Here is a 14,703-nt window from a genome sequence, read left to right as displayed (position 1 = left end):
AAAAAGTGCTTTCTCAAGCACTAGTGAATTATAGGCTCAAGTTTTCTTTCATAGTATTAAAACATTAATAAATAGTTCTAAGAACAGCACAAGAGTAGTCCAACTCAATTCCAATAATTTCCATTATTGGAAAGGTACCTCTTCATAAGGTACTAATAGTCAAGAGAAAAGTTGCTGATAAGGAGACTTATAGTCTCCCCATGGAAACACAAATGTGTGGAAACACAAATGGATTGCAGCAAAGGATTTCTTGAAGAAAGCAAACTATTGAAATAGACAATGAAGTAGACAAATAGATGCACAGGAGGCAGCAAAGAAGAGCAGAGTATGTGAGAGGGGAACCACTCTGAAATCAGTCATACCTTCACATCCACGTTCAATCTGCCCACTGCGGTGCAGAGCATCATTAATTAGATCAGGAAGACGCCCATTCAAGTCCACAGATGCTAGGCAGCCCTGAAATCCATCACGTGAGGCCACTAGCTTTGGGAGGTTGCTGTACATGCCTTGAGCTAGACCAGCAATGTAGAGATCACCTGCAGGAGAAAAGGTAAACATACAAGAAGAAAGTTACGTAACTTTTAAATTGGCTTTCCCCCACATCCAAAATTAGTGAGCTGAACATCTGCTTAGAAAAGGTTAAAAGAAAAGTAGGATATTGTAAAGGTCCAGAAGTTATTTCTGGCTATTTAATATGCATACATGCTGTCTGACTAGTGCCTTTGATCTACATCCAACTAAACCAAATCTTAACCTAACCTAAAGCAACATTCACTATTCTCACTTGGAATCCTCACACAATTCTGTATTTTAAGTCATTTTCATGTAAGACTGAAGTAATTATGAATGCATTTCCCTTGTATAGCCCTAACTTAATCCAGATAAACTGGGTATAATCTGCTCACTATCTTTGCTCACGCGCTTTGCCATCAACACTAGCAATCCATATACTACAACCCTGCATTTCCAACAGTTTTTAACAAATTTTGCACACATCCCACCCTCCCCTCCAATCATCAGTGCATCCTATTTTATCATCTATCACCTCTCAATGCGAGATATATGCTGTGCACAGTGGTACTTCTCTAAAATTTCCACTGTTCCTAAGAAACAGAAACTTAATTACACTTTATCTAGGGGAAAACCTCAGAATGACCATCAATTTCCAAGGAAAAAGAAACATCAAAAATCATCCACGATAAACTATTTATTCTGGTATGGAAGCTGACAAACAGAGAAAGAAAAATGGACTTGAAAGCCAAAAATCTGAGAATTCCTGATTTTCAGTTCTGAAATCCGTAATGTTTTTAAGCTTATCAGTTAAGCCCTGCTGAAATAAACAGAGGGGTGGGGAAATGTCATTCTTTTAGAATTTACCTTTAAGATCCAGATTTTTGGCTCCATTGATAACTTGAGTGACCATCTTAGTGTCCACCTTCAGACTGTGTGTGTTACTGTTGTCTCTAGTGATGACAACATTGTGCCACTGGTTGTCATTAAGAGGACGGTCACTGTTGCCTTTAATAACATTGGGTCCATTCCCAAGGTCAAACACATAGTGTATATAGCTGTAAACATAACAAGAACCAGTTAAAATTAAACAACTCCAGCACTGATAAGATGATAAAATAACATGCAAGTCATGAAATACCGTGTCTCTGGATTAGAAAGTTCTAGTTAGCCAAAAGTGAAGCCCCTGATTCAGAAAGGTGAGTTCTTTCTTTTCCACCTGTGTAAGGGTTCACATTTACAGAGATTACAGTTGAAGTAATCAGATTCTAATAATAAAGTTTGTGGCTTTTTTTTTTTTTTTTTTTTAACCAAGTTCTTTCAGACCCACAAAAAACTTCTGACCGTGCTTATAATTATTTTTAAAAATTAGTAAGACCAATTGATGTAATGGAGAGCAATGCTAGATATACTTATTTAGGGCACATATTCCCCAGATTCTGAGTTTTGAGTAACCCTCTTGAAAAGTTAATTGGGAAACTCACTCAAAATATTGCACTAAAATTCACATGAGATCCTATGCTTATTCAAACAGCTGGAAAACTGTTGGCAAGTCTTTTTGGAAAAACATAAACTAACAAAGTTTGAAGTCATAAGACTGTTACCCTGAATTGCTTATACAGTTCAAACACTGAAATCCACCTGAGGATAAATATCCTTTTCAGAAAATAACGACAAAAAAATTCAAACCTCAACAGAGCTCATGACTTTTTTTTTATTGATTTATTATTAGTCAATGTCCCACTCACAGAAACCCACACAAAGTTAAAAAATGAAATGGACTGAACCTCAGTTATATTAAAATAAGCAAGACTAGTTAAGTATGTTTGTGGAATTCATGTTTACAGTGTCTAGATGAATACAAGAACAAACATTTACTCAACTGATAAACGCACTTTTTTCCTTTTTAAAGCTATTGGCCTCGACAAAAGAATACACTGGCTCAAGAGCAAGGTCAGTTCACTCTTCTTGAGCATCACTACAAGGTACAAAAATTTGGTAGCCCACAAGATCTTTTCTCTTTCCATGGAGGTTGCAGAAATGCAACAGGTCAGTTAAAGGGAAGGAGATTAAAAAACAAAAGGAACAAACTCAGAGCCCTTGGCATATTTTCTGCAAGATTAACTAGAAAAAAATGTAGGCACAATCACATCTGAAGGACTTCAAACTTTGTTTTTCACGTACTGCAAATATGTCTTTCCCTAAGTCACAGTCAAAAAGTCAATGGTTAAAATCAGGAAACTTAAGTTATAATGTTTACATCCAACTGCTTTGTCATACACCTCAGAAAGCAGAGAAATATGAGATTGATTTTTTTTTTTTTGTGCAAGATTTTAAAATTTTATCTATAAAATGAAACCCTGGTAGAAAAAAGCAGAATGTTCACTTACCCCTTGACTAGCTCAACTGCAATGAAGTCATTACCATCACCACTGTTAAAGAGTATGAAACCGTCAGCTGAAGTGGTCTTGAACTGAAAGAAGAGGTGCATGGATGTATAAGCCTGCAAGGTGGCCAGACTCAGGTAGCTGCTCTTAGTCTTGAATGTCACAGGGTCAGCTATAATGTTGCGGAGACCAAAGCGTGCCTTCAGCTCACAGTAGTCAATATCACCATTCTTGCACAGGTCAATGTAGAGCATCCCATTGAACATGAGGCTCTGAAGGTGACCAATAAAGCTAGAAGGGATGACAGAAATGTAACGTTTCTCCGTCATGATCCCTGTCTCAATGTTATGGAACTCCAAGCGGGTGTGATCACCAACCATTGTGCCTGAAAAACAGAAAGAAGAACAGGCAGAAAGCCTAAGCATCAGTAATAGGTTATATGGAGTCCCTCACCCCCCCAATTTCCAGACTTACAGCATTACTAAATTAATTCTACACAAAAAAAGAAGTGACAGTCTTGGTGAAGTAGCTTGACTATACTGGTTGCAAAAACCCAAGCAAAGAGATTAAGACAGGACTGAAGGGTCACAGAAGTCACAGAATCATAGAATGGTTTGGACTGGATTGGAAAGGACCTTCTATATCCAACCACCCTGCTATAGGCAGGGACACTCCCCACTAAACCAGCATGCTCAAAGCCCCACCCAGCCTGGCTTTGAATGCTCCAGGAAGGGGGCATCTACAAACTCTCTTTTTCCAGTGTCTGATCACCCTCACAAATAAATGATTTCTTCCTAACATCTAGTCTTAATCTACCTTCTTCCAGTTTAAAGTCATTTCTCCTCATTCTCTCACCACATGCCCTTATACAAAGTCCTTCCCCAGCTTTCCTACTAGGCCTCCTTCATGTACTGAAAGGTTGCTATGAGGTCCCCACAGAGCTCTCTCTTCTCCAGGCTGAAGTTTCCCAATTCTTTCAGCCTGTCCACATAGGGAAGGTGCTCCAGCCCTCTGATCAAGCATCCTTTCACACAAGTCCTTGACCCTTTAACACACAATAGAAACCATTTACCTCATCAACATTTATTCATTATTAATTTTCTCCATACTCAACATACATCCATTATTCAAACTCTGCTACAGATACACAGTTATTGTTTCCATGAGATTTTCTAGACTATTGTTCTGGATTTTCATCCAGATTTACCAGCTGTTGGCAGTAGGGCCAGGTCTGCAGGGAGATTGCTGTGAAGAGAGGCCAGAGCCACATTGGCCCACATATGGCCACTGCCTGTCAGTTCCAAAAAAGCCCCCTCCTCCCCCCCCATCTCGCAGGACTTAGCTGCACCCCTCAGCTATGCTGGTAGCACCTCAAAGAAAAGATGCTTAAGAAAGGAAAATGCTGCATGCAAGTGAGGAAGAAAGAAAGAAAAGTGCAAGAATGCCCTGCAAACACTGAGGTCCAGGAAGGAGGAGGGGGATGAGGCACAGCAGGCACCAGAGCAGAGATTCTCCCATAGCCCATGGAGGACCACTCCATAGCACATATTCACACTATAGCCCAGAGGTGACCCCACACCACACCAGGCAGATGTGTCATGGAAGAATCGTGATCTGTGGAAGACACACACTGAGGCAGGTTTTCCTAACAGACAGTGGAGATAATCCATGCTCAAGCGGTTCAGATGCAACTGTAGCCTGTGAAAAGGACCCATGCTGGCACACAGAAGAAAATTGCACGGAAGAAAGAGTTGCAGCGAGGACTGCAATCTCCAATTCAACATCTTCTTATTCTGCTCAAGGAGATAAAGGAGGTGGCAAAGGAAGGAGTGAAACTGAGTCTGAGAAAAGAAGGGGGAAAACATTTAAATTTTTGTCTTTGTTTCTCACCACCCTCCTCAATTTTTACTTGGTAATAAATTATTTTTACCTGTGTTGAGCCTGTTTTGTGCAAGGCATTAAGGGGCAGCTGAATTTCTCATCTCTATGCTGAACCATGAGCTATCATCCTATTTTCTCTCTCCTTATGAGGAGATGCAGGGAGCACAGCTGAGCTCCCAGCAGCTGGCCAGGGGCAGCCTCCCATTAATGCTGATCAGCACAGCATGCCAGATAACCTCAGTCCACTTACAGAACTCCAACAAGATTATAAGACACCATTTTCAATTTTATACACACAACATTGAGGAACAGAGAGGTAAACATAGAAATATGAGTTTGGATTTCAATAAACATTTGGCATCCAATTTAGTGGAATGTATAACTACTTAACTGCTCCCATTTGAGACTCAGTACTTCTAGAGAAAACAGCCAAGATCCTAAATGAGTTCCCCCCCCCCCCAACAAAAAAAAAGATACAATTAGAGACTATATGTGAAGTACCTGACTTCAAGCCACTTTCTGCAGCTTCTCATAGCAACTCTAAGGCAGAGAAGTCAGTTCCTCTGGGCAATATTTGGATGTCTTATTAAAAGTTCCTCTTTTTTTTTTTTTTTTTTTTTTTTTCCCCTTTCTTTTTTTGCCATGCTGTCTCTTTCAATACAGACTAATCAGTGAGGTTCTTAAAAACAAGTCCCTTCTTTACTGTATAGTCCCATGTCAGCTCTGTTGGTTCTCCTACTGCAGAAATGTTTTAACACACTGGTTAAATTCTACCAGGTTTAAAATAATAGAAGGCTCAAAAATGCACTAGTTTTATGAAAAAAACATGATAATTATTTAGAGTGGAATACAGATAAGAAGAATTTATCAATAATATTGTGCTGGATTGCATCTGTTGGTCAATTAGCACACATACACAGCTCTTGACTAACCACTGCAGAAGTTACACCTGAGATACTGAGATTAGATCTGTAAGCCTCACCGTGCACTATACCTCAATTTCAAGAAAAAACTCCCCTTTTAATTTGGCCGAGACAGATCCACTGAACTTAGAAGCTTCCTTATCCTTAGTACTGCCACCTGAAATCACCTTTCATTTCTCACCTAACTCCCAGATTAAGAAACAAAATCTTTCATCACTTCTATTTGTAACATATTGTTGTGGTTTTTTTTCCTGTTGTCTGAACTAATTTTTTATACAACATGAGTCAAATTAGGTGAGCTGACAGTCTCTAACTTGCTTAGGCCTTCTTCAATACTGAATATCCAACTCACCTTTCATGACTAAACACTAAGTGAAATTCTTCAACTCACACTTTGAAAAACCTGGTCACAGTTTAACAAAGACAGTAAAAAGGAAGTTATTAGAAGAAAGCGTTCTCAAGTATTTACTCCAAATACAAATATAAAAATGTAACTTTCCTCTTTCTTTTTGCTTATTCCCAATTTCAGCAGAGGATCTAAATTTAGAGACAGTTATACAAAGACCTTGGACATGAAAATCAGCAACGCAAGCACATAGATTGGACAAATTTACAAGTAAATGAAAGCAGTCACGTACTCCTGACTATTCAGAAATTCAATCTGTAGTACAAATACAAATGTTTTAAAATTCTGAAACAGTCTTTTATAGGAAATATTTTATTCTGACAAAATGTCAGGTCATAGACACTGAAAAAGTCTGGGTACGGTAAGGTTATTTAGACAAACTATCTCTTACCCACTGTTAAGACTTTCTTTAGTTTCACCATTTACCAAAAGAAAAGTTATAAAATTCTCTTGGTTTTGAAATTTTATTTCTTTTTTGGAAAAAAAAAATCATTTGTTTTTTTGTTGCTGTTGTTGTTGTTTTTTAACTTCAGTAGGTTGGTAAACTAAAAATGTAGAGATGTCAGGTACCAAGAGCAGGGAGATTCTTCTACTCTTAATTAAATGCAAAGAATAATTTGTGAGAGTAGGGGATACAAAGCTAGGCCTTTGAAAGCTGGAATACACTGGGATAGGAAACACATACAGGGGGGAATTAAAAATGGAGTGAATGAGGTTGGAAGAGATAAACTCAGACTTTTAGAAGAGGTAAGAAGCGGGAAAAATGAGACTGGCTTAAGAAAAATAGGACAGCAATGGCAGTACAGATAGTCAGGAGAAGTTCAGCGAAAGACTGAAAAGAGCATGATATTAAAGGACAGAGGCATATTTTCATAAAAGACCATAGAGTGAAAATCTGGTATCTTCAGGTCTCATCAGCTGTCAGTCCTAGAGTTCCTCTCATTTGCTTCATTCTGGTCTGCACAGAGTATTTTAACTACTACCACATTCAGCAGCTTGTCAGTTCAGGTGGTAGCAAACAAAGATTTCCAGCCTCTGCTGTAGAATTTGGGTGCTAATAAGATGCTGTGCAGAGGAATATGCCTGCTGTACTTATACATCATTTACCACTGATATTCAGTGGTCAGTTACAGTGAGAAGGGAGATGGGGACTGTAGAAGAGTTTTGTGATTAAGCAAAAAAATGCTGTCCAGAGGAACTGGATGATGACTCTGCCTTAAGCTGCCTGGAGGAAGCAAGTCAGTCAGAAAGTCCACGGCAAATTTTTCACAGGTGATCATGAATTGTCTAGATACAGTTCTCCTAGTAGCAGAAATGAGCTAACAGAATCCAATTTACAGGCTTGCTGAATAGTCATACACGTAAATGACTGAGAAATCATGTCAAAAAATTGTATCAAATACACCTAACTTTAATCTGATGACTTCGAAACCTATAAAAGGGAAAAAAAAAATCCAACTCACTTCATAAAACAAAGGAGTGAATCTAGATACAACTTCTTAGTTCCACATAAACATATCGGTGAGTGGCATACACAAGGGGGAAAAAAACAGCTCTATATTAAGAACAAAATTTAATTTGCCTGCATTGTTCAAAACAAGCAACAATCAATTAGGTTGCTTATTTTTAATGGGGGCCTAATTTAGATTTCTTACCTATGCCTAAAGAGAGCATGAATCCAGTGGAAAAATCTATGTGACCACATCTAAAACTATATCATATATCCCAGGAAGCGGAATGCAGATTGCACAGAAAGTCTTAATGCTGGTTTTGACTTTTGACTTCACTGTGGTGGTCGTCTTTTAATAGATATTTTTAGCAGCAATGCATCTTTAATTATGTAATTCATGTACATATGCAGATCCTATTTTAGTATAGGATTGTATCATTATTATTTATAAACACAGTTTCATGAAAAAATGGACTACGAAAAACAGATGGCATTTCTGGGGACTGAGTTTCAAAAGCAGAGAGTGCCACCTCATGGTACTTGCTGGAAAAAAAAAGAAAAAAAACAACTCATATCCAGAGAAACTTCTAAAATCCAAAAGTAAACAAGATGATGCATTTACCTGCATGTTTCACTAGTTCAGAAAGACCATATTTGAATGATATTTCATTTTCCTCCAGGCTAGTGTTGATCAAGTCTCTGTCAATTCTTACACGACAATTTTTTCATACATATTCTTCTTTGATTCTCTCTTGCAAACTATCAGCTTATAGCACAGGATATATTTACTTCAGAAGGAAAATTCACATTAAGTCACTTTCCTGCAAGCCCCTATCTTTAGACTTATTTCAAAATCCCGCTCCTGGCCTACCAGACAATCTCATTACCACATTACTTACAATTAATTATACTTACACAGTAATAAAAAACATTTTGCAGAGATAGGCAACTCCAGAAATATATATCCTACACTAGCTGTTCTTCCTCATTGCTTTCTAAGTAGAAACTTGTAGAGAGGATTCCAGCATTTGGTAAAACAGCATTGGTTACAAGTAAATGAATATACTCTTATCAATGTTGTACCTAGCCTTAATGTTCTTTGCGATCCTATTGTCAGTCTTCACTCTCCTGGTGTTTTCCTTAAAAAGCCAGTTTCTACAGTTGTACACAGCTTTGATAAATTTTATATTATTATTCAAAAAACAAAAAACGTTTGTCTCTTCCAGCTCTGGAGAAATAGACCAGAAATATCACATATGAAGACCTTTTTTTCTGCAATGAAAAAAAGATCACTGTAAAATAGTTTGGTCATTTTTGCGCAAATCTCCTAACTTGGGACACATCTTTTCTTCCTCCTCTTCAACTCCATTTCTACAAAAAGCATAAGCTTAAAAATCTGTCAGAGAACGCAAGAAAAAAAAAAAAAAATAAGACTGACATATTCCGTGTGCAATAACCCAGTGACTTACGGTCTTTCCTAATCTCTTGAAGAATGCTGAGAGTGAAGTGTTCTGTTTGCCCTTTCCTCTGGAAGGCTCTAAGCCACGGGCACAAAAATTTTAAAAACAACACTAGAGACAGAAGTCCACATTCTCCATCATACCTATCAAATGCAGGTTTTACCATTCAGGAAAAGTTTGTTCAAAGGAAAGTTTTAGAAGGCTTTAGCTTTCATTCCACAGCACAGGAAATTGCCACACTTGCTGCTCAGCAATGAGGTGTACTCAAAGCCTACCTGAGCCTGGCACAAGAGTATGTGACATTCAACACCTTCGTGCTTTCGACTTTGTGCAAGCTCATTTGTCTCCTAATCGCATAACTCAGATATGATTATTGGCTCAGAACCTTCTGGAACTTGGTGAGAACAGTTCTTCTCACTGAACTGAACGATAGCTTTCAGCATAGTACTATTAAGTATGCAGAAAGTGACAAGTGTCAGGAAAAGAAGGAGAGAAACACAAGGACAGGGGAAATGGATGAAAAGGCAGAGAAGAGGCTGGGAACAGAGATGCAACAGTAACAACCAAAACTACTTATACATTGCACTCACCCTCAGCAACATCATCATCCACCATCAGTTTGAGGCTCTTTCCACGTCGAACTACCCGAACAGTGTGCCACTCATTGTCGTTGAGCTTCTGCCCCGCATAAAGAGTTTCAGGTCCCTTGCCTGCAGATGGTGATAGGTTTGACAATTAAGAACAGACTCCAAATTAGTTCAATATCTGACCAATTGGAAAAGTCACCAAAATCAACCTGGTGCAATACAGACTAGGAAACTGGGTAGGTGCATTATAGTCTGAAATCAACCCTCACAAGTACACCCTTCCAGCTCAAAGGGAGTCAGGGACATGAACATTCCTACTCAAGCAGTGTCTTTCTCCCCAGAGGTCACACACATATCACAAGAGATAGAAATCCCTCTGGTGCTATAATACAGGGCACTGCAGTATTAGCAAAACGAGTTGATGACAGAAATAACTCTAGGGTGAAGTAATCATTTATAATTTTTTCTCTCTTAAGAACCTTGATTTACACTAGTCGCAAGGGATTCTTTTCAGAGTTAATCGCACTGGACTCCCAGTGCTTAAGTATCAAACACCAGGCTGTTTTCAGTCTTTCAGTCTCAAAAATAAAGAATTAACTCAAAAAAGAAATTTAGTAATAATAATACTGCAGAAAGGCTATCAATACCACTCACCACCTGGCCGATTGCTCTAATGTTGTTTCACAGAGCAGACTGGCTATACTTACACGGTGCTTACTGTGCCTTGAGTTATGTGCCAGTAAAGAAAGAGGAACCCATTTCTCTCCAAAAAACATACCCACAGTTGTCCTTGCAAGCAATGCTCCTGGAAAAACTGCATTTGTGCTACCCATATTAATCCAGTTTTGCTGCTCACCCATCACAGTTGACAGGTAATTACTTAAAACATTAATTGTTCAGATTATAGAACTGGAATAGTTCGTTCATGTCAAATGGTAAGTGAAGAATGGTATGTGCTAAATTAGAAAAAAAAAAAATATGTGCTCATTTCAGTACAGTACTGAAGTATTTCGACAGTTATATCAGAGAAACACAGAATGAGGACAGCAGAACTTTTTGCTCACGAAGTTTAGGCTCACTGCTCAAGACATCAAAAGAGGAAACCAGCAAGGAAAAGAAATATTAAACACATTAAGAGCAACGGGACAGGGATAACATAAGGAACTAGAATAGTTCAACTTACTGCATTGGTAAAACTAAATGTCAGATATGCAGCTTATATCCCATAGTTGGTCAATTAAAAAAAAAAAAAAAAAAAAGCGTTTTTAATTCAGTTATTTTGACCAGTTTTCATAGAATGGGTTACTACACAGTCCAACTTCATTGAGAGAATGAAATATACACATCTTGGAGCAAAGCTCTGCACAAAGTGGATGCACCCACTCTGGTCTGTTTGTGATGCACACTAGTAGGTCTACACTAAGAATAGCATATTATACAGTGAAACAGAACTGAAGGAAAGGGGTAGGACTCACATCTAGGAACAATAGGCAGTCCAGAGTACACATATTACCTAACCAGCAACGTTGTGGTAACTTCATCTTCCCAAGAGGGAATATGGGCAAAGCAGGCAGCATTTCATTCAGCTAAAATATAACATGCTAGGGGAATCATACAGGAAGAAACAGCAACAGAATGAATGTTGTGTCATTCCCAATGGGGGTCACGCAGTTCATGTGAACAGAAAGGCAGAGTGATTCCCCTTCAAATGAAGTCTGTTGCTATCCAATTTTAACACAGAGCAAGAGGAAAAAAAAAAAAAAACAAAAAAAAAAAAAAAAAAACACACCTGTCTTTCTACAGTGATCTGAAAAATGAAAAGTCATTCTCAATTTAAAAGGCCGGAAAGTTATACTGCAATTACAGAAGATACTTCTTTGACAGGAAACCCATAACCCCTGAAGTTTCCCCATCTTTGTGCCAAAGGCACACTGCACCACAAATGTAATCCTGGCAGCTAGATCATAGCTAGAAACCTTACGTTCTTTTGAATTAGGCAAAACACTATTTAGTAGAGTTTTTAAAAGTTATGCTAGATTTACATTAGTGAGAATACATTGTTTTCTAAAGTGTGTGTTACGAAAGGATGCACATGGATGACCTGCAAAAATAATGCCTATATCAGAACATACTGAATCAGTTATTGTAGTTCTAAACCCATATCTTAGGTCCAAATGACCTCCCAGTGTGTCTTTAAGATGCCACCTGACCAGATAATACAGAGCTTTCTAGGCAACAACTGCATTCTATATGGTTCAGCAGCTCAAGGTGACTTATCGCTTTTCAATTCTAGCCTGACAAAGTGGGAATCGACCAAAAAGAGCTTGTTTGGCTTATCATTGCCATCTTAATGTCCACTGTAACACTTTGAAAAGAAAACTGGAACAATTACAGAAGTTATCTGACTAGATTCACAGAAAATGTATACTAGTCGGTTCAGGAATGAATGAAAGTTTTAGGCTTTCCAACTTCTTTCCAAAAGAAAAGGTTGCCTACAAATGAGATCGCTATCTAGTTAATAGTTGGTGCTCATGAATTTGAAAATTAAGCACTATGAATGCAAACAATTTCATGTTTACTGGTCCCTGACTTGATCAATCATTTTAACATCAATCAGTCTAGAAAAAATTAAATAGGAGCTTTAATACTTCATGTATAAGCCTCAATTTGTATGCAATAGTAAGCATGGGCTTCTTTTCATTGAGTTTCCTGAACAATAATGCATACCAAAAAAAACCAAACACATACCCATGAGAATGTCAAAGTAGTGCTTACAAACAGTATTTTACTCCTGTTTAAAAATGCTTTAAAGGCATTTATGTACCAAGTAGGTTGACATGATTTGCAAAATCATGTCCCGCTTTTTCAACTGACAGAGCACAAATGAATTGCTGCTCCCTGAATCCCACTGAATTCAAAGCACTTCCAGCAACCACACAGAGTGATTGCCACATCTGGTTGCCAAACGTCATCTAACTGAGCAGGGTGACTACATATGCTGTTATTACACAGATATTCATATGCAGTCAGCTTTTAAGAGGACTTGAAGATTCCCAATTCAATAGTTGCAGATGCCAGGAAATAAAAAGGAAATGGTTCACAATGTGGTGGGGATCCAATTCTCTCCTTTAACACCCAGTGAGACATTTATATGGTCTTACAGCTAAATACAGAAACAAGTGCTTTGACAAAAGAGTTTTTTTTCCCCACCTTTCAAGCTGTCTTGCATGTCACCCTTCATCTACAGAAATGCAAGTACAGGAAGTGGCAGAGCAAAAGGGTAGTTGGTCAGATAAAGTCAAAGATGTGCATCTCCCCTTTGTGTATTGTTTATCAGAAAACACAAGGAGCCAAAAGAATGAGGTAGCACTGTCATAAGTTGGATGCCTGGCAACACTATTTATAGCACTTCTGATAAGAGGGCAGCTGGACATTAGGCAATTTTCGCATTTTATTTCATTTTTGAGTGAGAAGAAGTAAGGGGCAATTTAACAGGGAAAAGAACCACAGAATTTCCACTTCCACAATAACTGAACTATTAAGCTACCAGACTATAATTCTTATGAATCTAGAAAACACCTGCATGTGTCTCCAGCCTTCTTAGTCCTTCTAGCAACCTAATGATATCTAAGAAATGTCGTATCACTCAGAAACAATTGTTATCTCCCATTTTTTAACTCACATGAGGCAGGCTAGTATGTACTCAGTGCAGTGGCAAGCATCACCTAATCAGAAGGAGAAAGAAATATGTCACGTGCCCCCATACTTGGACATTATTAGTCTAGAGGAAGACTGAGGTTTCCTGAGCAAAGATTACTTGACTCAGCTGCAGCAGCTCCTCCCCATGATCCCATGAATCCTTTGAAATCTGGTTAACATTCATGTGCATGTACCTCACATGAAATAAGTATTATATGCTTTCAAACATGGAAAAACTCCATCCACTTGGCCCAGTATGTCCAAATCTTTATTTCTATATCAAAGGTGCACTGCTGCCAGTTAATAGCTTGGTGCCAATAGATAATAAGTGTCAAGAAGAATGCAATGAGTATGAGCAAACAGAAAGCAGTTAATGCCTTTTGAAAACAAAAAGTTGGTTTCCATCTTGCCCCCCAAAACTCGCTCATTCAGAGCAAACACCTAGACTGAGAGATACATTTAAAACAAAACTCTGAAAGCATCAGGCGTTACCCACCCTAAGTGGCTAACAGCATAAAAAACTCCCTGGTGCGAAAGGCAAAGGATTAATCCTCTCACTATTTTCTCACGGTTGGATTAAAGAGTGTGCCTTCAACCTCAGTGTAGGCTGTAATCATGTGATCCCTTTATACGGTTAAATCAGACTTCTTGAAACAAGGCTAGTTTCATTATTGTTTATCTTATCCTTCACTATAGATGAGGTCAAACATATCAGAAGAGACAACCAGAAAGGACACTGCCAGACTGATGAGAATGAGAAAGACTCTTCTTCATCACAATTACAATAATAAATAATTCTACAGGGGTAAACAGTGCTATTTAGAGAAGACCAACAGTAACAATAAAAATTTTTATCTGCATTTATTTTTATCTAAAATATGCAGCTGTCATTTAAGCTTCGCTCAAGGTCAGGAAATATTTTTGCATATTTTATACTTTGTTTAGGGATGCCATCAGCACCCCAAGGCAAGGATTTATATTCATTTTTTCCTCTTGCTCTGGGGAGAGGTGTTTAGGTTGTTCTCACTGATGTGCTAACAAAATGTGATTCACCATGAAAAATGTGTGCACAGGCTTGTGAAACATGAGGATGAATCATGGAAACAAGTAAGATAGATTCCCTCAAAGCTTAGAGGAAACTAATCTACTAATCTGGATAGACTTTGAAGAATATTTAGATGTGACTAATTAAACTGCAGAATTGTCCAACAGGGTTGGACAATTTCTGTTGTTCCAACAGAAATTTTATATAGAGCCTGGAGAAAAAACTGGAAAGCTTCTACAAGAATAATTAACATTAAGCAATTACTATAACATCACTTGAAAATACTGCATCAAGATGTAATACTCTTATCTGATCTTAACCAAAACTCTACACCTGTTTCTCAACTACAAATAAT

General features: G+C 38.1%; 1 protein-coding gene across 4 annotated transcripts in view; it reads right to left on the bottom strand.

Annotated features, from left to right (window-relative positions):
- The window catches only part of NRXN3 (neurexin 3), an 891,094-nt gene that overhangs the window by 522,840 nt on the left and 353,551 nt on the right, over positions 1–14,703 (bottom strand). For all 4 annotated transcript variants that reach the window (XM_042814128.1, XM_042814126.1, XM_042814127.1 and 1 more), the window contains 4 exons: positions 9,608–9,727; positions 2,901–3,282; positions 1,378–1,568; positions 363–536 (listed from right to left, as the gene is read on the bottom strand). In XM_042814128.1, coding sequence (XP_042670062.1) covers positions 363–536; positions 1,378–1,568; positions 2,901–3,282; positions 9,608–9,727 — 867 coding nt within the window. The remainder of the gene's footprint in view (positions 1–362; positions 537–1,377; positions 1,569–2,900; positions 3,283–9,607; positions 9,728–14,703) is intronic.

The sequence above is a fragment of the Centrocercus urophasianus genome, unplaced genomic scaffold (assembly GCF_019232065.1).
Source record: "Centrocercus urophasianus isolate 14NV4802_14NV808 unplaced genomic scaffold, USGS_Curo_1.0 seq_14, whole genome shotgun sequence".
NCBI lineage: Eukaryota > Metazoa > Chordata > Aves > Galliformes > Phasianidae > Centrocercus > Centrocercus urophasianus.
This window is presented reverse-complemented; position numbering and strand designations above follow the sequence as displayed.